Source organism: Capricornis sumatraensis, chromosome 4 (genome assembly GCF_032405125.1).
Source record: "Capricornis sumatraensis isolate serow.1 chromosome 4, serow.2, whole genome shotgun sequence".
In the NCBI taxonomy this organism is placed as follows: domain Eukaryota; kingdom Metazoa; phylum Chordata; class Mammalia; order Artiodactyla; family Bovidae; genus Capricornis; species Capricornis sumatraensis.
The window spans coordinates 132,259,142-132,286,798 of record NC_091072.1 but is presented as its reverse complement, the minus strand read 5'-3'; the positions used below and the strand labels follow the sequence as shown (position 1 = coordinate 132,286,798).

The 27,657-nt window shown below is 39.1% G+C and overlaps 1 protein-coding gene across 1 annotated transcript in view; it reads right to left on the bottom strand.

Annotated features, from left to right (window-relative positions):
• The window catches only part of ABCC9 (ATP binding cassette subfamily C member 9), a 159,194-nt gene that overhangs the window by 78,878 nt on the left and 52,659 nt on the right, over positions 1-27,657 (bottom strand). Inside the window, exons 15-21 of the mRNA XM_068970261.1 lie at positions 25,135-25,242; positions 13,198-13,270; positions 11,918-12,023; positions 6,701-6,739; positions 5,199-5,300; positions 2,495-2,579; positions 912-992 (exon numbers count right to left, since the gene is read on the bottom strand). Coding sequence (XP_068826362.1) covers positions 912-992; positions 2,495-2,579; positions 5,199-5,300; positions 6,701-6,739; positions 11,918-12,023; positions 13,198-13,270; positions 25,135-25,242 — 594 coding nt within the window. The remainder of the gene's footprint in view (positions 1-911; positions 993-2,494; positions 2,580-5,198; positions 5,301-6,700; positions 6,740-11,917; positions 12,024-13,197; positions 13,271-25,134; positions 25,243-27,657) is intronic.

The following is a 27,657-nucleotide window of genomic DNA, read 5'->3' as shown; positions in this document are numbered from 1 at the left end:
AGTTGACTCATTGGAAAAGACTGTGATTCTGGGAGGTATTGGGGGCAGGAGAAGGGGAATACAGAGGATGAGATGGTTGGATGGCATCACTGACTCTATGGACTTGAATCTGAGTGAGTTCCAGCAGTTGGTGATGGACAGGGAGGCCTGGTTTGTGCGATTCATGGGATTGCAAGAGTCGGACATGACTGAGTGAGTGAACTGAACTGAATACGTGCCCAGAAGGAGAAGGCAGGGGAGGATAGGTTTGCTTAGCCTGCTTGTCTCTAGGCATTGCCCAGTTTGTACGCTAAGTGATTTTTGCTACAATCTGCTGGAGGAATAAAACTAGAGCGAATTCATAATCAATGTAATCATCCATTTTTGTTTGTATATCCATAGGTTATCAACCAAGGATATACTAGAAAATCATCTACAGAGCTTTTTTAAGACACAGATTCTAGACTCTGCCTTTATAGATTATGATTTAGTAGATCTAGGCTGGTATCAATTTTTCTAAGAATAATTCAGGAAACTTTACAGATAAACCTTAACCACAGCCTGAGTTGCATCCTTACTAACCCTTATGCCCACCAAGAATATATTTTCCAGCCCCTCTTCCTACCAGCAAATATAAATGAGAAGACTTATAATCCTGTCCAGTTCTTCCAGCACCATCCACACCCTTTCATCAGTGATCCTCATGGTTCAAGAACTCATATAAGCAATCATTTGGAAACCTTAGTCCCTTGGAGTCCTTCACTCACATCTTACATGTTGATCTGACGTGTATTCTGAGGATTTGTTTTGCCTTAATTCTCTGTGATTTCACAAGTTAAGCCATCTTTCCTTGAGTTACTTATCTCCTTAAAAACTCATTTGTCCAGAGAGAAAGATGAAGTAGAAAGAAAGGGAAGACCATATATTCTTACCAAGAAGACAATGTTGGTATTTTGATAGAGAGCTCGGGCCACACAGATTCTTTGCCTCTGACCTCCACTCAGGTTGATGCCCTAGAGAAGAAATACCCAGTAACATCCACCATTTTTACAGTAGTAAATAATCTGCTGGTAAAAAAAAAAATTTTTTTCCTAAAAATACAAACGTCTCTTTAAAACCTTTAAATTAATGGTAGTGTATTAATTAAGTGGTGATAACATCGGGAAGATAAAAACGCAAGCTTTCTAGTGGTCAACATTTGAATTATATTAAGATCACCTTTGACTGATAACATTAATCTTCTTTTCACTCTGATAGAGGGCTCCGCTGTGCAAAAATATTAATAAAGAAAAACCAAAATGAGTGCTGAAGACTGGAAGTAATCTCAGAATTGTTTCTAGTTTCATGAATGGTGTCTATAGTATGCTTAATACATGTCTCCTAAATTCAATATTACAAATTGTGTTCAAGTGAACTATACAGCAGTATGCTTTTATAATCAAGTGTTAATTATACAAATGTGAAAAACTGCTATTTACTGAGCACTTAGTATGTGACGAGCTTCCCTGGTGGCTCAGATGGTAAAGAATCTGCCTGCAATGTGGGAGACCTGGGTTCAATCCTGGGTCAGGACGATCCCCTAGAAAAGGCAATGGCTACCCACTCCAGTATTGACTGGAAAATTCCTTGCACAGATGAGCTACAGGCCATGGAGATGCAGAGTCAGACATGATTGAGCAACTAACACTTTAGTAAAATATGTCAGGCTGCTGTGTATGGCTTTCCATTCCTTATTTCTCTTATCATAGCAATTTCAATGTATTGCTCTCCACATGGAAACTAAGGCTTAGAGAAGTTCAGGTCATGTTCTTAAACACTATACCATGCTGCAATAAAAAACAGCAGTGAATAACGCAGATGACAGAGTCAATCTCAACTGTTCCAGTGGCTCTGACCAGGCAAGTTCTTTAACCTTTCTCTGCCCTGGTTTTCTCAGCTGCAATATGCAGAAAACAAAACACCTATGTAACAGATTTGTTGTAAAAGCAAATAATGCATATACAGTCTTTTGCTTAGTACTTGACCCCATAAGAGTCAAGCACTTTAGCCAACATTGTTATAAAGATTATATACAGGTATAAATATTTTTCGGCTAGTCGGAACAGTATGACGCCAATGTAAAACCTGTTTATACAAAGCAAAAAGAACACTTTAACAAGAATAAATGGATGTTGACAAGAGTGGAAAAAGTTGTCAGAAGCAATCTCGGTTTCCAAACCATTTTAAAGTAAACTCCAAGTTAAGTAAAAATACATTTGATCAAAGGCAGGGACTGGTTCCTTTCCCTTGAGAACTCCTGAGTGGCTAGCAAAATGTGAATTTCATGATAGTTACTCAATGCATCCTTACGAGAGTGGCATCAAGAACTTCTATGCTTCTGTTTCTAGAACTTGTCACTAGGAAAACATAATTCCAGTGCTCTCGGATTTTTAAAATTTTCCATTAAAGGTTAAAGATAATTGGAAGACTTTTCTGGATGTGTGTTCATTGTGTAAGTACACTATACATAGCTCACCCTCTCTCCAATTTCAGTTTGGTCTCCAAATGGTAGTAAGTCAATATCTGGTTGAAGAGAACAGGCGTCTGTGACTGCTTTGTACCTGTGGGAGAGATGGTTTTGAGTTTTTAAATCACAATTAATATACTGCCCATAAACCAAGTCCCAGGTTCAATGTCTCAGAAGCTGAAATAAAACACTTATTGAACAATTTAGTATATTCTGGCCTCTACATTAGGCTTGTAGATACAAAGACAAATAGATACTGGTTCCCACTCTTGTAAAATTATTGTATAACACAGGGAACTATATCCAATTTCTTGTAATAACCTATAATGGAAAATAATCTGAAAAAGAATAGATATACATACAACCAAATCACTTTGCTGTACACTTGAAACTAACATGACATTGTTACTTAATTATACTTCAATGAAAAATGGTTAAAAATTAAAAAACAGCTTATTAAATGTGGCAGAAAATTGACACAGAAACATATGATACAAATGTACCTTGTTAGGTACCACAGTTGGGTAGTTACAAAGTGCTCCTAGAATATGCAGGAAGGAATGACTGAGAAATCAGTGACATCTTTGCAGAGGAGGTGATTTGTGACGTGGCTGCAGAAAAATGAACTGTAATCTGCCAGGAATGACAATGAGGGGAGAGAGAAAGGAACTGTATGACAGTGGACAAGTTCATGGTATGTGTGAAGGATAAGAGGAGCCTCACTGGGGCTAGAGCATGGGTTATGGGGTAGGGGGAAGTGGGGACAGGGGCGAGGAATCTGTGCCCACAGTCATGATGCTGAAGAGAGAAGAAAACAGAAACTGATAAGGACCGACATTAAGTTGACCTAAGGCTGGATCTGGAAACTGGGGTCGACTGGAAATTCAAGGAAGCATGGAGACTGGGAGTTCTGGGGAAAATATCAATGGTTTCATTTTCTCAATCACCCGGTCTTAAAATAGTTGAGTGATTTTGTTTTTAAATTGGGGTATAGGTGGTGTACAATGTTGTGTTAATTTCTGCTGTACTACAAAGTGAACCAGCTATGTGTATGCATGTATCTTCTCCCTCTTGGTCCTGCGTCCCATCCCACCTCCATCCCACCCATCTAGGTCATCACAGAGCACCAAGCTGAGCTTCCTGAGCTATACAGCAGCTTCCCATTAGCTATCTGCTCTACACATGGTAGTGCATATGTCACTGCTACCCTTTCAATTCACCCCCCAGCTCCCCGCCATATGTCCGCACATCTGGTCTCTAAATCTGAGTCTCTATTCCTGCCCTGCAAATAGGTTCATCTGTACCACTTTTCCAGATTCCATGTGACTCTTCCATTTTCTTCTCCCATTCTTATTCCAGAATGTTCTGCCAACCATCTCTTCTTCTTCCATTTCTACAGTCACTGCCAAGTATAGACAACAAACACAGCATGCCCAGACCATTTGCCCAACAACCTTCTAAATGTCTTTTTGCTCCTAATTCAGATTCACCTTGTATTAATCTGTCATGATATGGGCAGAGTATATTTACTTTGTGAGTCCTCTTTCTAACACTTTGCTGGGCCTCCAGAAAATTCAGATTTATATTGGTTGGCTTTTAAGGTACTTTACTGCCCATCTCAGCCTTCCTTCACAATGGAGTTTGCCACCGTCAATATACACAGATCCCTTTCTGTCTGGTTTACTTCCAGGCCCACAGTCCTGTGTAATTTGATTTTTCCTCCCACACTTTCCTCTCTCCTCCCCCTTCCTCATGCCTCTCCCCAGATCTAATTCTCCTTAACTCTCAGGACCCTGCTTTGAGTCTTAGGACACTCCCTACCCCTCGTGAAGGTGGCTTCAGGAAAGGGTCTTGCCTTTGTACACTCCAGTGGATGTTTGGAAGTGAAAGTGAAAGTGTCAGTCACTCAGTTGTGCCCAGCTCTTTGAGACCCATGGACTGTAGCCCACCAAGCTCCTCTGTCCATGGAATTCTCCAGGCAGGAATACTTGAGTGGGTAGTCATTCTCTTCTCCAATGGGTGTTTAGAAGATGACAGAAAGTAGACATACTCTGGCTGCTCTGAGTAATCAGGCCCCTCAGATCCCATATTCCTTCTCTTCTTTTTCCATGGTTGACCCTTCTTCTGCAACGTACTGGGATTTTTCTTCTGTTTACCAACAACCTCAGCACCACCCTCACCCTGCACCCCCTGCCCCTCATACACACACAACTTCTGTTTCGGCTGTTTATTTTTGCTGTACAAATTGTTCTCAGTAAGTGCGTATGATGGCTGAATCCCAGTGAGGCTTCTCTTACAAAAGTTGACGTAACAGACCTGGTGATGAGGAAAGAAGCAGGGCAAACAGAGAAGAAAGGAAGTCCTGATATAAAGATTTCAGAACCAGGGGATGGGTGGGAGGGATACACTGGGCTATTGGGATTGATATATATGTACTACTATACATAAAATAGATATCAAGCATCTGCTGTATAGTACAGTGAACTCTACTCAATACCCTGTAATGGCCTATACGGGAAAGGAATCTTTAAAAAAGTGGCTATATGTATACTAAAACTGGTTCACTTTGCTGTATACCTGAAACTAACATAACACTGTAAATCAACTATACTCCAATAAATTTTTTTTAGAAAAGACTCCAGAAACTGCGAACCAAACATAGGGATTAGAAATAGTTGTTCTTTTTAGTTCTAAATTTTACATTCAAAATTACCTCTGCTTGTTGAAAGGACTTCCAAAGGTAATATTTTCTTCTACCGTAGCATTTAATAGCCAAGGCTTTTGAGCTGCATAAGCCACAGAATACCTGTTCCTACTGGAAAATGGAAAAGAAAAACAAAATACCAAAATTACCCAAGAGTGCTATGCTGTGCCTGTGCTTTTGTATAACTAAGAAAAATGAAAGTTGATAAAATAACTCAAAGACAGAAATGAAGAATCTCTAAAAGAATATTGATTGGTAGTTAAATATCCCACTAAATTAAAGGGATTGGAACTTAATTAAAACAACACACAACGTGCAAATTTGATTTGCTATGCTAAAGAAATATTTTGAGGTATGAACTCTTAATTAAAATTTTATTTTTTAAAATGACAATTTTTACAATAATTTAAATAACAGTTAACTCTAATAACCACAGATATTTTACTTCATATTAAAAGCACTTTACATTAATTATGAATTTCACAGGAATACCTTTTAAAATGATGTCAACTGATACTGTAATTATGTGTTTGTGGCTTACTCACATGAACACATTTTAAGGTAATAGATAATGTAACTATTTCAAAGCAAAGAATAATTTTGAGGAGTCCATTTCAACAATGAAATAACTACACATTTAAAAACCATGTATTTCAATACCTATTGAAACAGTTTATTTTTAAAAAATGATAGCCTCCTCCCTGTGCCCCACTTTTTGGCTTGCAAACCCTACCAGATATCCATACATCATATTTTAATTTGCAGTAATTAGGAAAATGCATGTGAGTTGAAGATAAAAAGGATGATGAGCTTGGGGTAGGGAAGGGGTCAGCTTAAAATTCACACTTTCATAGTTAGTTATGGTCTGTAAGTACTAATTTAGGAATTAAGGTTAAAAGAGAGTAAAATGTAGAAAAAAGGTAGTTAGAAGTAACCAGTGATCATCCTGAAACATAACGTCTTAGGAGTTTAGAGGACGTGATAATATATAGTACGCTAGTAGTCTCTTAGATAACCATCTGCGCATTAAAACAGTGGTTCCCAACCTCTGGCATGTCTGCTCCCCTCCTGCCCCCACCCCTATTCTTTAAGGATTTCTTTTCTTTTTTAAATAAATGAAGTACTTGGTTCCCCAGTTCTAGCTTATAGGCAGATTTCATCACTGTTTAATTCATAAATAATATACATAATAATTCTTTCATCTTTATTTCATGAAATCCCAAATCCAATTTGCTAAGAGCTGTTGAGTTTTAGTCAAAGTTGAGATCTGTGTGACTCATGGAGAAGACAACAATTGACATGTTGGGCCATTTAGTTCAGCAAATTAATTCTTTTAACAGCTTCCAGATGTTGGGAACTACTGCGATCAGAAATCTACTAGTCCATTTTAATAAACAAATTTGTACATTATCAGAATGAATAAAATGATTAGGAGTAAGAAATGGAATATCAGGGAAAGTCTGAGGAAGGTAGTTATTCTTATTAAACGCAGATTAAAATAGAAATAATACCTTCTGGTCGCTTCAAAAGAAGGTTCAGATTCATTTACACTGCAAGTATGGCAAACAATGTTCATTAATTATGAAATATAAATATAGGATGAATGGGTGTACATATCAGGTAAGAGATAAACATTGTATATATTAAATAGCTACATTTACAAATGGTTGTTGATACTAATCCCAAAGACAAACCAGATAAACAAACCATTGTTTCCTCATCAACTAGGAAATAAGCTTCCAAAAGATAGCACTGTTCTCCTTCATACAAAATGTGGGTTCACACAATAGCCATATTCTAGCCCCAACTTTGCTCCAACTAGCTGTATAAATTTGGATAACCTTTATGGAATATTTTCCTAGTCTATATTAGAATTTGATATCTCCAGGCACTCCCTACCATTAAAATTCAAATTTAATCTATTTAAATTCCTTATTAGTTACCCTAAGGCAAGAGAGGAAGAAATACTTTTTATACTCTAAACTTGAAGGGTTGAGACACAGCCTGGCCCTTAAGGAACTGGAAAGAAAGACCTGCATCACATTGTAACATTTGGGTATAATTAATTACTGATTTATATGATTAACGTAAAATGAGGCATTTGACTAATTAAATTTAGTTATACCTATACCAAGGGGAAAAATACACCTAAGGACTTGTTGATTTTATTATTCTAAATTTTAATATATTAGGTGAATTCCATCATTTCTGAAACACCTGAATTTAAAACACGTCAGGTGGAAAATCCCCTCCTGGAAAATAGCATCCAATTTCACTTTTGCATGCAGGATTTGTGTGTATTTTCCTTCAACAGTAAAAGTTAAAACTTGGTATTCTACCATCTTCCAAGTTCATGGTTGGTATCTTATGGAATGGGAACGAGTGACTTCTGCAGGCTGAAATCTGGAACAATATTTGGAAGAAGGGAAGCTAGATGTGGGCACAAACATGCTATGTTATGTCTGATCCAGGAAAGCTGACTGATTGTGTTATTATCCCTTCATGCCTGGCAAAGTCTTAGAGTAATTGAGCCACTGCTATAAAGGCAGTTACACTAAGACATCAGAAAATAGAACATCACAACAGATGTGGTCTGACAGGATGGCTGATGGCATGGGCAAGGTGGAGGAAAAGGTAAGGGAAGCCAGAGATAAATGATGGTTATGTCTTATAGAATTACTGGGATTATTACATATTCTGGACTCCCTCCCTGGACCATTCAACAGGTGAAGCATTTTATTTAGTTCTAGTTCCTGGGATATCAGTAGGAATTGTTATTTATCATGACAACTAGGAAAGGACAACTTCAATCAGGCAGAACATTTGCTTTTCAACAAATACAGAGCACACCAGATGCAGGAGCAAGAACCCTGGCCTTCTGACAAGCTTGGAGAATTTTTCAGTCCCTCCCTCATCTCTCTCTTCTTTCTCTTCTGGGGCTACTGCATGTCAGACTACACTAAAGGTAGCAATTGCCGAGGAAGCATCTATATTTAGATGAATTTCGTGTACCAAGTTCTACCTATGTAGGTCTGTCTTGCGTGAGGACCAGTGCCTTCTCTCACGTCCAAAGTAAATATTTCTTCCTGCAACAGGACAGAGTACTTTACAGCACTTTGTTCCTGCCAACCATGAAGGCACATTTAAAAATAAAATTCATGCAACCAGAGATACAGGCAATGATGAAAGAATGACAGCAAGGTGCTTGGTACTTTACCATACCATTTACTGTTTCACTTCATTTTGTCTTGAGCTTTAAAACACAGCAAACAATTCAGTCCAAGGTAAAGTACTTCTCAGCATTTACACAAAATCAACCTATCAATATGGATAATCTCTAAATTAGCTTTATTCTAATAACATTTATATAACTTTCCTTATTGGAATAGGTGCAACAGTTATTTTTCCCAGAATAAAGAGTTATTGCAAATAACTCTTTAAAAAAGGTCAGCATCCTCTAAGCATTCTTGATTTGAAAATATATTTTATCAGATAATCATGGATTTCATGGAAAGAAATTAAGTAGTTCTTGTAAATAAAGAAAAATAGAATTTTTTTATTAGCTTATCCAGTCTTTTAGGAGTTAGTTTTTATTATGTGTGTGTCAGAGCCAACCCAAATATTTTTTGAAGACAAGTTTAGCTCTTTCTGCTATGAAGAGATGGGATATTCTTAAGGCAAGTATTCATAAAGAGATGATTTTTAAATTATAGTGATTTTATAAATACTTAGAATTTTCTTAAATCCTTTCTCATATTTTCATTTTATTGACTCTGACTTTAAGACATAACCTTTTCTTACCTTTTTTAAAATTAGAATTTATGGGAGATATTTCTTTTCTCTTTCTTAAAAAAAAACCTTAACTTTTATTAAGTATATGTCTGTTTTTATCTCATACTTCTCTCTTTGACTAGCTTCCATGGAACTCAGAGTAGAATTTGTGGCCTATGTTTTATAAATATGCAGGACTCCAATACACGCATTTTTTACCTATTAATTGCTCAGATTATTATTTAAACCTTATTTTCTTTCTTGATGTCTTTGTTTTTCAAGCTTTATTATATACGTTTTATTAAATAAAATACAACCTTTAATAAATCAGGCTATAAATGGTATAAATTTGTCTAAAATATATATATGTATACTTATATACATGTATGTAGCTTGTTTAGAAAACTCAATAAACAGACTGTGTAAAATGCTTTCTTAATTCCCAAATCATTTATTTATCTATTAACAAAATGATAATAATTCTTAATGATAATACTGGGAGTGAATTTGGCCCAGAGGAGTAATACTAGAGCAGACTAGACCGTAAGAACATTCTAGAGGTATGAAAATAAAATCTCAAGCTTTTTCTGTAATGGTCTCTAATTCTTTCTGGTTTAATGCTAATGAAACTGGGTAAAAACAAAACCCAAATAACTTCATTATGGCCATACATGACACATGACATAATTTAATTCAGTAAAACCTGCTCCTCAAAACCTGCATCCATCCAAGATGGAAGGTGATGGTCATAGGGCACACGTCACATAGCATCTGGCTTTAGCGATCAACAGGACCCCCTCGTGAATGAAACTGCAAGGGGCAGTTATTCACCGAGCTCACTGCTGGATACACGCTAAACAGTTTCATGTCTACAACTGCAACAGGAATAAACTGTACCCTCCACATTTCTCAGCTTTCTTCTTTCACCAACGATACCAAAAATAGGATTTACAGTTCAGCTGTTTCCAGCTCAAATTTCACATCCAAGCATTTCCGTCTCTTAATTAGAGTTTAAAATAGAACCTATTCTCAAAATGCCTGTAAATAGTTTTGACTCATTCTGAAGAGATGTCTGTGTATGTTAACAGTAGATTAAGCCACAACGGAACTTACAATAAGAAGTAAATGGACTTGAGCAAGTCTAGGGCAAGGTCTCCCCAGCACAACTAACATTTGGAGCCAGATAATTCCCTGATGTGGAGGGCTGTCCTGTGTGTTGGAGGATGTGTGTGTTAGTTGCTCAGTTGTGCCTAACTCTTTGGGACCCCATGGAGTGTAGCTTGCCAGGTTCCTCTGTCTATGGAATTCTCCAGACAAGAATACTGGAGTGGATTGCCAATTCCTTCTCCAGGGAATCTTCCTAACCAGGGATAGAACCCAGGTCTCCTGCATTGCAGGCAGATTCTTGTGGAGGGCTGTCCTGTGTGGAAGGATATATAGTAGCATTTCTGGCCACTATAAAGAAAGCTGAGTGCTGAAGAATTGATGTTTTTGAACTTGGTGTTGGAGAAGACTCTTGAGAGTCCCTTGGACTACAAGGAGATCCAACCAGTCCATCCTAAAGGAGATCAGTCCTGGGTGTTCATTGGAAGGACTGATGTTGAAGCTGAAACTCCAATACTTTGGCCACCTCATGCAAAGAGCTGACTCACTGGAAAAGACCCTGATGCTGGGAAAGATTGAGGGCAGGAGGAGAAGGGGACGACAGAGGATGAGATGGTTGGATGGCATCACTGACTCAATGGACATGGGTTTAGGTGGACTCCAGGAGTTGGTGATAGACAGGGAGGCCTGGTGTGCTGTGGTTCATGGGGTTGCAAAGAGTCAGACATGACTGAGCGACTGAACTGAACTGAATTGGCCACCACCAACTAGATCAGTAAGCAGACCAATTCCCTTAGTATGACAACCAAAAAATCTTTCTAGACATTGTCCAGTGTTCTCTGGGGATAACCTGGATGAAAATCACTGCAGTGATTGGACTGAAAGTCTACAGTCCAATATCATCAATAAGCTGTTAGCAATTTCTCCATAATGACTGTGGGAGTTGGGGTGGTCTACTAGGTGTGTGTGTGCATGTTAAGTCGCTCAGTCACGTCCTACCCTTTGTGACCCCATGGGCTGTGGCCCACCAGGCTCCTCTGTCCATGGGATTCCCTAGGCAACAATACTAGAGTGGGTTGCCATGCCCTCCTCCAGGGAACTTCCCGACCCAGGGATCGAACCCAAGTCTCTTTTGTCTCTTGCACTGGCAGGTGGGTCCTTTATCACTAGTACCACCTGGGAAGCCTGTCTACCAGGTAGATCAAAGTAAATAAATAAATATGACTTATTCATTATTACACAATTATATAATAGTATGTTCCTGAGTCACCTTATTACTACAATATTTTTTAAGAACCCAAAACAACCATTGAAACATTCAGAAGAAGCACAACATCTTTGTGGATGCACAGTACTAGTCTGACCTAGCCACATCCCTAACTAGACACTTCAAGTGTCTAGTTTAAGTTGGACGTGAAGAGAAATGGATGATTTCTCAGTCTCTTAGGAAGAGTTTCAAAAAGATTATTTGATATTTCTTCTCGGAACACTGGACCACTAAAGCTCTGTGTGCATTTAAACTTTATAAATAATGCAAATTTTCTTTGACTATAGGATAAATTTTTAACTTTATTTATCTGTGTTGTCCATTTAACTTTCAAAATTTACCTTTACAATCCCAATCTTGCTGAAAGCAATATATCAGTTTATAAATAATATAAACCTCTATTGTGAATTGTTTTATGTTTTTTAATTTATAACATTTAAAGTTTCCACTAATTTGTTTTTTAAAAGCTGTGCTTTTTCCAAGGGCCCCTCAGACCTCGAACATGGGAATCTACTGTTCTCATTCCTTCCCTTGGGAGACCATCTGATCTGTGACACCAACAGAAACTGATTAAAAATTCACATACTTGCTCCAGTGAACTTTCCCTTCCAAGGTCTGCATCTCTCCGAGGATGGCAAGGAGAAGAGACGACTTCCCACATCCCACTTGGCCCACAATCATGGTTAACTGACCTAGAGAAAAGAAACAAAGGATAATAACAGGATGAGAAGGAATTCACTTATAAAATAAAATCAAAACACATTTAGAAAAGGCTGATGTTTCATAATCTATGGCCCAGTTTTGGTCCCCAGTAATAGTATTCTAAACAGCTCCTTTTCCTGATACATAAGGTTTCTGGAAAAGGGGAGGAAAATTAAAATCTATAGGTCTTGATATGCTATTTTAAAAAATATTTATTTGGCTGTTCCAGGTCTTAGCTGTGGTATGGGGGATTTAGTTCCCTGACCAGTGATCAAACTCAGCCCTTGAAGTCTTAGCCATTGGACCACCAGGGAAGTCCCTTGATGTACTATTTTTAAATTATGAGAATAACTGACTCTAGTAAAAGCAGCAGTGAAATACTTGCCTAAGTCACCTAGATTAGTATTATCTTTATTATTCAATTCATTCTGGAGAAAAAGTAATTTTGACTAAAACAGATAATTAAGATAATTAAGTGATAATAACAGATAATTAAGTGATTAATCACTTTAATCAGTTCTTACTTTGATTTGCATGTTTAATAGAAAAATTACAAGTTATTGACCATGAGGCCAGGTCAAAAAATATTAATGTTCAATTATCCAAATATTTTAGTAAAAACTATAGGGTATTTGAGTCTTAAATATTTGAAAACTTCATCAGTTTTCTTTGGGGATAGAAAACTATTTTCTCAAACACTATTTCTTTAAAATCTTTCTTGAACAAAATGAGAAATCAACTACTCCACTATTTAAATGCCACGAATCAGCAAATAAACTAAGAGCACTTCATTTGGATGATAAATAATTTGTTCAAGGTCCCCACTCTGTAGTGATAGGCAGGTCTTATAACTCCCAGTCCTTCTCTCAGAGATACAGGGATTCATGAGCTCCATAGTGCAAACAGATAACTATCAGTAATGTTTGCCTTTAAAAAGTCTTTCCTTTTGTTAGGCTCAGTTATCTTGGAAAACCACGGTCATGATAATGAACAGCTACAAACTTGATGCTAGTTCACAATGTGGCTTTATATTATTTCTTGATGAATTATTCAAATGAAAGAATTAATGCTTTGGAGGTGACAAATGTTTTCCCCCTGAATTCACAAAAATAAATTTGTTCCTTAAAAAAAAACAGTTACAAACTAGTAATAAATGATTCTTACCTGTTGGAATTCGAATATCGATATTGGATAAGGTTGCTAAACCACTGCCCCATGAAAAGTACCCATTTGTGACCTAGAAAATAAGAGTACAGAAATTTAATTATAACACTACATGAATATGTGGTGTCACAGGATAAGTCCAATTAAAATAAATTTTCTTTATAAAGCACTGGAAGACTTTCAACACAGTAGAATACACAGTGGTAAAATTCTAATTTAGAGTTACGACTATTTAGAAACATAGATGAAAAACAAAAAGAATGGAAGGGAGAAGGTCTTTAAATCAGTGATATTATGAAGAATGCTAAAAATTACAATAATTTTCCCTGAATGTGCGATAACTGGATCGTTTATATGTGAACATTCTTTAAAAAGCAATCATTCTAACATTATCCAATGTAACTCTGATATGGATTATTCTCTCACTGCTGCAATTGCCAGAAACCTGGTGATGTAAAGTCAAGAAGAGAAATAACTACAAATTATTGCAACAAATGACTTGTTAGCTAAGGACGAAGGCTTTGTAACGAATGAATTTCCTGAACTATGTGGACTTACTGCTATTCATTGATCTTGAAAGAGGAGAGGAGAGGAAGGAAAAAAGTACAGAAATGAAGCAATAGTACTTGGTGGTTCAGTTAGTTCAGTCCCTCAGTCACGTCCGACTCTTTGCGGCCCCATGCACTGCTGCACACCAGGTCTCCTTGTCCATCACCAACTCCCAGAACTAGCTCAGACTCATGTCCATTGAGTCACTGATGCCATCCAACCATCTCAATCTCTGTTGTCCTTTTTTCCTCCCAGCTTCAATCTTTCCCAGCATCAGGATCTTTTCAAATGAGTCAGTTCTTCCCATCAGGTGGCCAAAGAATTGGAGTTTCAGCTTTAGCATCAGTCCTTCCAATGAATATTCAGGATTGATTTCCTTTACAAAGGACTGGTTGGATCTCCTTGAAGTCCAAGGGACTCTCAAGAGTCTTCTCCTACATCATAGTTCAAAAGAATCAATTCTTTGGCATTCAACTTTCTTTATAGTACAACTCTCACATTCATACATGACTACTGAAAAACCATAGCTTTGACTAAATGGACCTTTGTTGGCAAAGTAATGTCTCTGCTTTTTAATCTGCTGTCTAAGTTGGTCATAGCTTTTTTCCCAAGGAGCAAGCGTCTTTTAATTTCATGGCTGCAGTCACTATCTACAGTGATTTTGGAGCCCATGAAAATAAAGTCAGGCACTGTTTCCACTGTTTCCCCATCTATTTGCCATGAAATGATGGGACCAGATGCCATGATCTTAGTTTTTTGAATGTTGAGTTTTAAGCCAGCTTTTTCACTCTCTTCTTTCACCTTCATCAAGAGGCTCTTTAGTTCCTCTTCACTTTCTGCCATAAAGGTGGTGTCATCTGCATATTTGAGGTTATTGATATTTCTCCCGGGAATCTTGATTCCAACTTGTGCTTCATCCAGCCCAGCGTTTCTCATGATATACTCTGCATATAAGTTAAATAAGCAGGATGACAATATACAGCCTTGACGTAATCCTTTCCCTATTTCGAACCAGTTTGTTGTTCCATGTCCAGATCTAACTATTGCCTCCTGACCTGCATACAGATTTCTTAAGAGGCAGGTAGGGTGGTTTGGTATTCCCATCTCTTGAAGAATTTTCCACAGTTTGTTGTGATCTACACAGTCAAAGGCTTTGGTATAATCAATAAAGCAGAAGTAGATATTTTTTTCTGAAATTCTCTTGTTTTTTCTATGATCCAACAGGTGTTGGCAGTTTGATCTTTGGTTCCTCTGCCTTTTCTAAATTCAGTTTGAACATCTGGAAGTTCATAGTTCATGTACATTTGAAGCCTGAATTGGAGAATTTTGAGCATTACTTTGCTAGCCCGTGAAAGTGAAGCATTCAGTCATGTCCAACTCTTTGTGATCCCGTGGACTGTATCCTATCAGGCTTCTCCGTCTGTGGGATTTTCCAGGCAAGAGTACTGGAGAGGGTTGCCACTTCCTTCTCCGGGGGATCTTCCCAATCCAGGGATTGAACCCAGGTCTCTCACACTGCAGGCAGATGCTCTACCCTCTGAGCCACTGGGGAAGTATTTGAGATGAATGCAATTGTGTGGTAGTTTGAGCATTCTTTGGCTTTGCCCTTCTTTGGTACTGGAATGAAAACTGACCTTTTCCAGTCCCGTGGCCACTGCTGAGTTTTCCAAACTTTCTGGCATATTGAGTACAGCACTGTCACAGCATCATCTTTCAGGATTTGAAATAGCTCAACTGGAATTCCATCGCCTCCACTTGCTTTGTTCGTAGTGGCGCTTCCTAAGGCCCACTTGACTTTGCATTCCAGGATGTCTGGCTGTGGGTGAGTGGTCACACCATCATGGTTATCTGGGTCATGAAGATCTTTTTTGTACAGTTCTTCTGTGTATTCTTGCTGCCTCTTCTTAATATCTTCTGCTTCTGTTAAGGCCATACAATTTTTGTCCTTTATTGTGCCAATCTTTACATGAAATATTCCCTTGGTATCTCTTATTTTCTTGAGATCTCTAGTCTTTCCCATTCTATTGTTTCCCTCTATTTCTTTGCACTGATCACTGAAGAAGGCTTTCTTATCTCTCCTTGCTATTCTTTGGAACTCTCCATTCAGATGGAGTTATCTTTCCTTTCCTCCTTTGCCTTTAGCTTCTCTTCTTTTCTCAGCTATTTGTAAGGCCTCCTCAGACAACCCTTTTGCATTTCATTTTCTTGAAGATGGTCTTGATTATTGCCTCCTGTACAATGTCACGAACCTCCATCCATAGTTCTTCAGACACTCTGTCTATCAGATCTAATTCCTTGAATCTTTTTGTCACTTCCACTGTATAACTGCAAGGGATTTGATTTAGATCATACCTGAATGGTCTAGTGGTTTTCCCTACTTTCTTCAATTTAAGTTTGAATTTAGCACTTAGGAGTACACCTCAACAATCAGTAAGACAGCAAAGAAAAAGATCTTAGAGTCATCCTAAGCAGTCAAAATTCTCCAAGCCAGGCTTCAGCAATACGTGAACCGTGAACTTCCAGATGTTCAAGCTGATTTTAGAAAAGGAAGAGGAACCAGAGATCAAATTGCCAACATCCGCTGGATCATGGAAAAAGCAAGAGAGTTCCAGAAAAACATCTATTTCTGCTTTATTGACTATGCCAAAGCCTTTGACTGTGTGGATCACAATAAACTGTGGAAAATTCTGAAAGAGATGGGAATACCAGACCACCTGACTCGCTTCTTGAGAAACCTATAGGCAGGCCAGGAAGCAACCGTTAGAACTGGACATGGAACAACAGACTGGTTCCAAATAGGAAAAGGAGTACGTCAAGGCTGTATACTGTCTCCTTGCTTGTTGAACTTATATGCAGAGTACATCATGAGAAATGCTGGGCTGAAAGAAGCACAGGCTGGAATCAAGATTTCCGGGAGAAATATCAATAACCTCAGATAAGCAGATGACACCACCCTTATGGCAGAAAGTGAAGAGGAACTAAAGAGCCTCTTGATGAAAGTGAAAGAGGAGAGTGAAAAACTTGGCTTAAAGCTCAATATTCAGAAAACAAAGATCATGGCATCTGGTCCCATCAGTTCATGGGAAAGAGATGGGGAAACAGTGGAAACAGTGGCTGACTTTATTTTTTTGGGCTCCAAAATCACTGCAGATGGTGACTGAAGCCATGAAATTAAAAGACGCTTACTCCTTGGAAGGAAAGTTATGACCAACCTAGATAGCATATTGAAAAGCAGAGACATTACTTTGCCAACAAAGGTCCATCTAGTCAAGGCTATGGTTTTTCCAGTGGTCATGTATGGCTGTGAGAGTTGGACTGTGAAGAAGGCTGAGCACCGAAGAATTGATGCTTTTGAACTGTGGTGTTGGAGAAGACTCTTGAGAGTCCCTTGGACTGCAAGGAGATCCAACCAGTCTATTCTAAAAGAGATCAGTCCTGGGTGTTCTTTGGAAGGACTGATACTAAAGCTGAAACTCCAGTACTTTGGCCACCTCATGTGAAGAGTTGACTCATTGGAAAAGTTTCTGATGCTGGGAGGGATTAGAGGCAGGAGGAAAAGAGGACAACAGAGGATGAGATGGTTGGATGGCATCACCGACTTGATGGACATGAGTTTGAGTGAACTCCGGGAGTTGGTGATGGACAGGGAGGCCTGGTGTGCTGCGATTTATGGGGTTGCAAAGAGTCGGACACGACTGAGTTACTGAACTGAACTGAAGCAGTCAATTGTTTTAATAAGCATCAAGAAACTTGACAGTTTTATTAGTTACAAAAATGGGAAACAAAAGAAGTATAACAGAACCCAAGAACTGGAAAGGTTAATAGTGACAGATGAGAGAGAGTGCCTGAAAGATTAGAGGAAACTACAGTAAGGCTACACTTTGCTCATAAATTAATATTTTGTCTCCAAGCCCCAAGGAATGAAATTTCTAAGCACATTTTTGTTTAGGAATTTTGCAGAATAAATTGGTAATGTCTAAATTATAACTAAAAAATCCTTTAAAAGCTCTTAAAGTGAATAACCTAAGAATGCAAAAGTTACCTGAAAAGATTAGGCCATGTTTTTCCATGATTGTTTTCTTTAGCTTGGAAAATGTATGGCATTTAATAATATATAATCTATATCTTAATAATAATGTTAGTAATATTAAATTAATTAATACCTACATAAATACACATGAAATTAGTTCTGGAAGGAGCATAGCCTGGAAGGACTGAATTAGTGATCACTTTATAAATATCTGCTGAGCACTCAGTCTATGTGAAGCTCTGCATTAGGACTGATGCGGGCTACAAAGAAGGTATAATGTATTTTCCCTGCTTTCCTGGAGCTTATAGTCAATTGTGTAGTTAAACCAAGACATGAGAATATGCACTAAGTAACGAATAGAGAGGCATGCCGTGGGAGCACGCTGGGGCCATAACTCAGGGGTCAGTGGATCATAATCATCCTCTCTAAGAACAGGTTCCTTGGGGATTCTTTCATGGCTCAGAGAGTAAAGAATCTGCCTGCAATACAGGAGAAACAGGTTTGATCTCTGGGTCTTTAGATCCCCTGGAGAAAGGAATGGTTACCCACTCCAGCATTTTTGCCTGGAAGACATCCACGGACAAATGAATCTGGCAGGCTACAGTCCATGGGGTTGCAAAGAGTTGGACACGACTGAGCAATTAACATGAATGAACAGACAAAAGTGTAATAGCAGTTCATAAGGAAAATCACTGATATCAGAGATTAAAAAAAAAAAAAGGAAACATTTTGGAAAAGAAGATCACTTAGCTAGTTTTAGAAAACATGCTGAAATTCAACACAGGTGAAGAGCTCAATGAGAACAGGCCCATGATCAGAAAACCATAAAATATGTTGTGGGAAATAATGAATAGATCTGGCTGGGGCAGAGGTTTAAGATACAGCGTGCACGTATACTACGTTGCTTCAGTCATGTCTGACTCTTTGCAAACCTAGGGACTGTAGCCCATCAGGTGTGAGTGACTAAGTGACAAAGGATGCTTAAAGAAAATCTGGTCTCCAAAGCTGAGAATCCCTCTTTCTCGGGGAGAGTCAAAAGTGGCCTAAACATGGTGCAAATACAGACTAGCTGGTGAGAGGGCCAGCATGGGACTGAGAGACCCTCCATGACAGCTTTTATGTCTTCAGTGGATTGGGAGGGAAGTTATCTTCAGAAAGAGGAGGTGGAAGGAGAGAGAAGGAGATGAGAGGAGACTGGTGACAGACGAAGAGCTATAGTAGCGGATGAAGAATCACTGAGGGAAGGCATGGGAAAGGATTGCCAAGGACCACAGAGGGTCAGCCGAGGGTGGGGGTAACGAGGCTGTGTGTACCACTGAGTCATTTCCTCCACAGAGCACAGCAGCCTGAGTATAGGAGCACAGAAGACCCAAAGTCGGATAGTTCCAGGAGGATGTGAAAGTGCTGGGAGAAAAGGCGGGGCTCAAATTACTGTAGGTTTCAAAGAGCTTAAAAGCCAATGCCAAAAGTCCGTTATACACAGCTGTGTCTTTTTTCCTGTCTTGCATACAGGGTCGTCATTGCCATCTTTCTTGGAGAGGGAGAGGGTGGGATGATTTTGGAGAATGGCATTCTATCATGTATACTATCATGTAAGAATTGAATCGCCAGTCTATGTCTGACGCAGGATACAGCATGCTTGGGGTTGGTGCATGGGGACGACCCACTGAGATGTTATGGGTAGGGAAGTGGGAGGGGGGTTCATATTTGGGAACACATGTAAGAATTAAAGATTTTAAAATTAAAAAAAAAAAAAAGCCAACGCCAGTGAAGGGGAAGGTCTGGGAGAGCTGGAGGATAGGATTGTGCTGCCAGTGACTGCTGGTATAACAACGGTTAAAAGATCCCACAGGGGCTGCACGTCCAAGTGGTGGCCAAGTGTGAACACAGGTGAGGTTGTGGAAAAGGAGTGATGGTTGATTAAGGGATTTGGGGGCTGGGATACTAAATGCAGGGAGCTTCCCAGGTGGCTCGGGGGTAAAGCTCCTGCCTGCCAGCGCAGGAGACGTAGGTTTGACCCCTGGGTCAGGAAGATCTTCTGGAGAAGGAAACGGCAACCCACTCTAGTATTCTTGCGTGGAAAATTCCATGGACAGAGGAGTCTGATGGGCTACTGTCCACGCCAGCGCAGAATCAGACACCACTGAGCGACTACAACAACAGCAATTTGAGCAAACTCTGGGAGATGGTGAGGGGCAGGGAAGCCTGGCAGGCTACAGCCCACAGGGTGGCAAACAGTTGGACATGACTGAGCACACACACACATACTATTAATAGATGGGTTGTGAATCTGGATGTTTAAATCACATCCAGCTGTGGCATTTATTAGGGCAGAAAGGTGGACTCAGAAACAAGCACCCAAATCTTCAGTGAAGGTGGGGGAGTGATTAAGTCCTCTACTCATAGACATGAGAAAGGCAGAACACACTATACCTTCACAGGAGTGTGAAAGAGGAAAGACGTGGTTGGAAAACAGCAGGAAAGAATCAGAAGAATACAGTGTCATCTCCTGCTTTGGTCCCCAGCAGAAGTATAAGGTAGAACAGCATTCACTCAAGAAGAAGGAGGAGGGTCAAAGGGAATTTGTCTGGCTGTGACTGGCTGTTCCATCCTCTCTTGCCTTTTACAAAATCATTCTCACTTCTCTACCAGCAGGGTTAAAATTCTGGTTTCCCCAGGTAGCTGTTTGACCTTGGAAAATCAGCTAATATATAAATGACCACAAAGTTTCCTAAAAGGATAGGTGCAAAGATGGTCATCACAGCATGGTCTGTGATGGAGGGGGGATGGAGGCCAACCCAGCAGCCATCATTAGGAAACAAATGAATGGCAGAAATGTGTACGGCAGAATGCAGTGGTGGAGCTAGAAGGAGCAAACAATTTCAGGAAATTGAAAGTATAAATGCTCATGACAATACTACATATTTTATAAAGATCTAAGTATAGTTAAGTGCATATATGGAGCACATTATGCTGGCACCATAGTGTTAGGAGGGATGAAGGGATACAGGCATGAGGAACAGGATAAAGGGAAAGAATGAATTAAAATGTAAAGGCAGGAACCCCCCGGTGGTCCAGTGTTAAGAATCCCCCTTCCAAGGCAGGGGACATGGGTTTGATCCCAAGTAGGGGAAGTAAGATCCCACATGCCCCAGGGCAACTAAGCCTGTGTGCTGCAAGAGAAGCCCGCTCATCATAACTAGAGACAGTCCAGGCACCACAACAAAGAGCTCACATACAGCCAAAATTTAAAAAAAAGAAAAAAATGTAAAGACAGAAACAAACACGACACAAAAAGTCACCAAGTCACCTACTTTTTGATTCCATTTATATGAAATATCAAGAATGGGTAACTCTGCAGAGACAGAAAGCAGGTTGGAGGCTGGTAGGGGCACAAGAGAGGGGGATGTCGGGAATGACTGATTAATAGGTATGAGGTTTCCTCTTGAGGTGATAAAATATTTTGTAACCAGATAGAGGGGATGGTTGCACAGCACTGTAAATCTAAATGCAACTGAATTGTTAACTTGAAAATGGTTAATTTAATGCTGTGTGAATTTCACCTCAGTTGAAATAATTGTTTTCTTTTTGAAGTATAATTGATTTACAATGTTGTGCTAGTTTCTGGTGTATTAGCAAAATCATTCAGTTATATATATTCATATGCATATTCTTTCTGATATTCCTTTCAATATTCTTATGGTTTTATTTACAGGATATTGAATATGAAATAATTGTTTAAAAATTTAAAGGTGGGACCTTACATACACCATTTCCATTTCCTCCCACTGAAAAGAAGCAAAACTGCTGAATAAAATGGTTTGTAAAAAAATCTCATTAAATCAAGGAGTAAGGAAATGTCTAGGAAAAGTATTAAGAGAAGTACAAAAAGAAATGTAAGCTCTGGAGGATCTAAGTTTCTTTCCCCTCAAAAGCGCCAAGAATAGCTAAGACATTTTAGAAGAAAAAAGGTGTAAGAACTTGCCCTAAAAAAAGTCAATATTTATTAGAAAGCTGTAATAATCACAGCAGTGGAATATTGAACAGACAAATAAATCAGAGAAAAATAAACAAGGAAATGCATGTGACAAGAAGGTACTAAAAGTCAGTGGGGACAGTGATTGATACATGGTATCATTGATATATGATACCTTGATACAGGACAACCCAACATCACATAAAAAATGAAGTCTGACCTTACTGACTTACTACTGAGTATAGTAAAATTACTACCAGGAAGTTTACTACTGCTAAACTTATGGCTAAAATTATTTATCACTGATTTCCATGCTAAATCTCAACCTGACTTCTTACCAACACAAAACTCAATTCTAAATCAGTTAAAGTAACACAAGCAAAAGGTAGAGCTTCAAAGATTTTTTAAGAACCAATATAGAACATCTTTATAACTTTTGGTAGAGAACGTTTTCTTAAAAGAGGCAAAAAGCAAAGCATTAGCCATAAAGGAAAAGCTCTATAAACTAGTCTACATTAAAATCAAGAATTTCTAATACCATAGAGTGGAAAGCCAAATTGCAAAGTGGGAAAAGAATTTTGCAATGTATACAACTGCCAAAGAAGTTTTAATAGTACTCAGAAATTTTTTAAAAAAGAGGAACAAATAACCTGGCAATTCACAAAAGGAGCTCCAAACACAAATGGCCAATATATACATTGGAAAAGGTGCTCAACCTCATTAGAAATCAGAAAAATGCATATAAAAACCACAGCAAGATACAACAGCACTATCTCCCAATACAAAACATGCACTTTTGCAAAATATTGGAAGCACTGGGGAAGATGGAGACCAGCTGGAATTCTCAGTCACTGTTAATGGAAGTGTAAACTGGCACAATCACTTTGGAGACAAGTTGGCCATTATGAAGGAAAGTTGAGGATGTACAGATCCTACAACTCGGCAATTCTTCACAATGGCTTCAAAATAAAAATTAACCAAAAGCCCATCAAAAGTAGAATGGATCAATAAATTCTGGGATATTCATACAATGAAACACTACACAATGATGAGAATAAATAAATTACAGCTTCACACAGTAAAATGGATGAATTATATCCACATAATGCTGAGCAGCAGAAGAAACACACACACATATACATGCACATATTCAAACTTGCAAAAAGCTGAAGTACGTCTTTAGGGAGGTATGCACTATGCTTGTGCTGTGATTAGTCGCTCAGTCTTGTCTGGCTCTTTTTGACCACATGGACTGTAGCCCTCCAGGCTCCTTTGTCCATGGGGATTCTCGAGGCACAATACTTGAGTGGGTTGCCATGCCTTCCTCCAGGGGATCTTCCCAATCCAGGGATGGAACCCAGGTCTCCAGCATTGCAGGCGGATTCTTTACTGTCAGAGCCACCAGGGAAGCCCAAGAATACTGGAGGCATACATAGCAAAAATGTTCAAGGAAATGATGACCATAAAAGTCAAAGTGCTAATTATATTTTGAGGAATAAAGAGAGTGAAGTTCAAGTTGTGTTGGAGGGTCTTTGGAGGAAGTTGGTGATGTTCTTTACTTGGTTATGGTTGCACAAATGTTTACTTTTTCATTTAACAGTACATATATGTTATATTTACTTTTTTATTTTGCAACAAAAAAGATTCAAAAAGACAAATGAGTTAATTAGCATTTAGCTATTTCTACCATGAATAAACAATGAATTCAAGGTTGAAATTATCATGCCCATTCAAGGGACTCTAGGCCATTGATATGCAGGGTTTTTTTTGTGTGTGTTTGTTTGTTTTTTTGGAGGGGGGGAGTTGGTGCACTGAGGGTTAATTTTGCAGGAAAAAAATCATGATAGCCTCCTTTTTTCCCATTCAAAACAAAAATAAACCAAATAAGGCACATGGAAAAATATGTATATTTTAGGTTCCCACAATGTTGCATAGAAAATGTCAATTAAAAAATGATTTTTTAGTCACTAATATAAGTTGTTTTCTGGGCATATTTGTGAATTGGCAGCATAGAGGATCCTTTCTAGTCTCTCATTACTTACTTTTTCATAGTTTAGTTCAAATCCTATTGGTAAATTATAATTGTCTAGGGAACGACTAGAGCTGTTTTCAAAAATGATGCCCAGGTTTTACATATATAAAGACTTCTAGGTGATTCTAACATACAGCCAAGGTTAAGAATCACTACAGCTCTTTGAAATTCACAGGTGATATATTTTGTCCTCAAAGTAATCATACTTGAGGTAGGTATGGCATCCCCACCTCAATGGGGCACACCATGGCTTAGACAAGCACTTTGCCCAAAAGTCACATCAAATTAATGACAAAGTGGAAGCCAGCATTAGCTTATTCCATCCAATAACACATTTACTCCTTGTTAAGTGCCTATTGTGGGACAGGTATGGCATCAGGCAATGAGGAGAGAGAGAAGAATTCTATATGGCTCTTGGCTTAACTGTACACCTCCCTGAGTATCTCTCACTCTACCTGCGCTGGGCAATATAGAGCTATATAGCACAGGGACCTGAATTCAATATTCTGTAACAAACTATAATGGAAAAGAATGTGAAAAAGAATGTGAATATATGTGTGTGTTTGTATAAAACTGAATCATTTTGCTGCACAGCAAAAATCAATACAACTTTATAAATCTACCATGGGTGTGTGTGCATGCTAAATGGCTTCAGTCATGTCCAACTCTGTGACCCTATGGACAGTAGCCTACCAGGTTTCTCTGTCCATGGAATTCTCCAGGCAAGAATACTGGAGTGGGTTGCCAAGCCCTCCTCCAGGGGATCTTCCCAACCCAGGGATCGAACCCACATCCTGCATTGGCAGGTGAATTCTTTACCACCAGATCCACCTGGGAAGCCTAAATTAACTATATCTCGATAAAATAAAATTTTTTTAAAAGTTTGAGATGAGTCAAAGGCCCTATTGGGAAGCTGGGTGGACACACACAGCCCTGGTCTAAGGCTTTCCTGGTTGAAGATAATTGGTATGTGATCTACTTCCTTAAAAACTGGACCTATAATATCAGCATTCTTTATAAATTAATTTATGAAGATGAATGTAGAGTAGATGAAGTAAGAGTATGAGAGGAAATACACTGGATACTAGGTGTATCCTGTGTTCCACAGATTCAGAAGAAAGATTCATCTTCTAGTTATTTAAACATACTCCTGGAGCAAAGCTGTGGTTGGGAGGCTAGGCAGCATTGGGAATCATAAACTCAGCAGAATATTTTCTGAAAATGTTATGAGGATGAGTGACCACTCTAGAGAGACTTTAAAGACACAACGTGGGACACTTGGCAGAACTTCACCATAAAATGGTAACCCCAACGTTTCTATTCATACAAAAATTCAGGAAATAAAATAACCTTTATTGCAACATCTTCCGTCTCCATGGGACGCAGACGTCGTGTTGATTGCTCGTAGTTGTCCAGGTGATATCTTCCAGGCTGCTTCCTGTTTATAGTTTTTGGCTGCTGCATTCCAAATGGAAAAGAACACAAGTTGAAGCACTACGAAAAAAAACTGAGGTTTTACTGAACATTAACTCACAAGGTTGCTGCAGCATTTAGAGTCTAAGAAAAAGAAGTAAAGTAAATGTCATATTTTAATTATTTCTATGGCATCCCCCCACTTCCCCCCAAAGCAAACAATAATCAAAAAGTGTTATGCATTCATTTTAAACCTAATTCACAAACTTTTTTAAGAAAAATGAAAAATGAAGATATGATATTTGTAAATGATGGAAGTTAAAGTGCTGAGCACCAAACTAAGCTCTGGCTAGTCATTCTCTACTTTTCTGGATGAATAGACCCAGGCGATTAAAAAAAGTGTGTGTCATGGCAAAAGACGAGGCTAATTTAGGTTAAACTAGAGTCTACTTGTTAGGCCATCAGGCTTGTAAATGTTCCAATAGTACATTTTTGGTCACCCTCTGAATTACGAGGATTTTGAGTCTGATACACTCACATAAATCAGATAAGTCTACATGTCACCCGAAGATCCTTGGTGGAATGAGAAGCAGCATAAAGATCTGGGATTTTTTTTGCTCAGACATGTATATTATTTCATGTGTGCTCAGCCACTCAGTCATGTCCAACTCTTTGCGACCCCATGGGCTGTTACCCACCAGACTCCTCTGTCCATGGGGTTTTCCAGGCAAGAATACCGGAGTGGGGTGCCATTTCCTCCTTCAGGGGACCTCCCCAATCCAGGGACTGCACCCACATCACTTTCATCTCTTGCACTGGTTGTGCTATGCTTAGTTGCTCAGTCATGACTGACTCTTTGGGACCTCATGGACTGTAGTCCACCAGGCTCCTCTGTCCATGGGGATTCTCCAGGAAAGAATACTGGAGTGGGTTGCCATGCCCTCCTCCAGGGTATCTTTCCAACCCAGGGATTGAACCCAGGTCTCCCACATTCCAGGTTATTTCCCATATGAGCCACCAGGGAAGCCTGAAAGACACAGATGGAGGAGCTGGGGATGAACCCAGGGCCTTGTACATGTGAAGTATGAGCTCTACCTCTGAGCTACACCCCCTTGCACTGGCAGGCAGATTCTTTACCACTGCACCACCTGGGAAGCCCATATTATTTCATAAGGAGATCTATAAGCACTATAGAATGATCTGCTGCTGCTGCTGCTAAGTCGCTTCAGTCGTGTCCGACTCTGTGCGACCCCATAGATGGCAGCCCGCCAGGCTCCCCCATCCCTGGGATTCTCCAGGCAAGAACACTGGAGTGGGGTGCCATTGCCTTCTCCAATGCGTGAAAGTGAAAAGTGAAAGTGAAGTCGCTGAGTCGTGTCTGACTCTTAGCGGACCCCATGGACTGCAGTCTGCCAGGCTCCTCCGTCCATGGGATTTTCCAGGCAAGAGAACTGGAGTGGGGTGCCATTGCCTTCTCCGATAGAATGATCTAGTCTTTCTCAAATATTATAGCATTATTGTTCTGAGCCAAAGTACTAAAGCACCCATAATACGGAGGATGTCAGCTAAGGCTAGACAACCTTCCTATACTTAAACTCGAATTAGGTCACGACTAGAAGCTTTCGTTATTCTCTCATTTTGAATTTAATTTCACACAGATAGAGGCAAATGGTTGAAGAGAAGGTAGGAAATTCAGCTCTGTTAACCTCTAAGTCATAAATTATATAAGCTCAAAATTTGTCCCAGAAATCTTGTAAGCAACTATTTTAACATAAATAAATATCTGTAGTACTTATGGAGACTATCAAAGCTAAATAGTAACACACTTCAAAACTATCAAATAACCTATGAAACAAAAGATTCTATAATTGAAAAACTTTTTTTTTTTGGCTTTGTAACATTAAGTTTAGCGTCTTTGATAAATCTTTCAAGTTCTATTATGAGAATCATGCATGACCTCAAATAATCAGCAGTTTAATCCCAACAAGATAATGCTGTCCAGTTTACATCCATTAATGTATCAACTGCATTACCCTGGTAGCTCAGATGGTAAAGAATCTGACTGAAATGCAGGAGGCCTGGGTTCAGTCTCTGGGTCAGGAAGATCCCCTGGAGAAGGGGATGGCTACTCACTCCAGTATTTTTGCCTGGAGAATCCTATGGACAGAGGAGCCTGGAGGGCTACAGTCCACAGGGTTGCAAAGAGTTGGACATGACTGAGTGGTTAACAGTTTCACTTTAGGGTGTCACTGGTGGCTCAGACCATAATCAAACTAATTAAATAGCACATGTTAGGCTACCTGCCAATCAATATACAGATTAAAAAGCCACTGAGAAGAACTAGCAACGGTTCTGTCACACAGAAACTGTTGAATGCATTTTAAACTTAAAAAAGAAAGAGAGAAAAAAAGAGAATGTTCACGACATTTTTAGTTTTGTTTTTCTTCTCAGAGTCCTCGC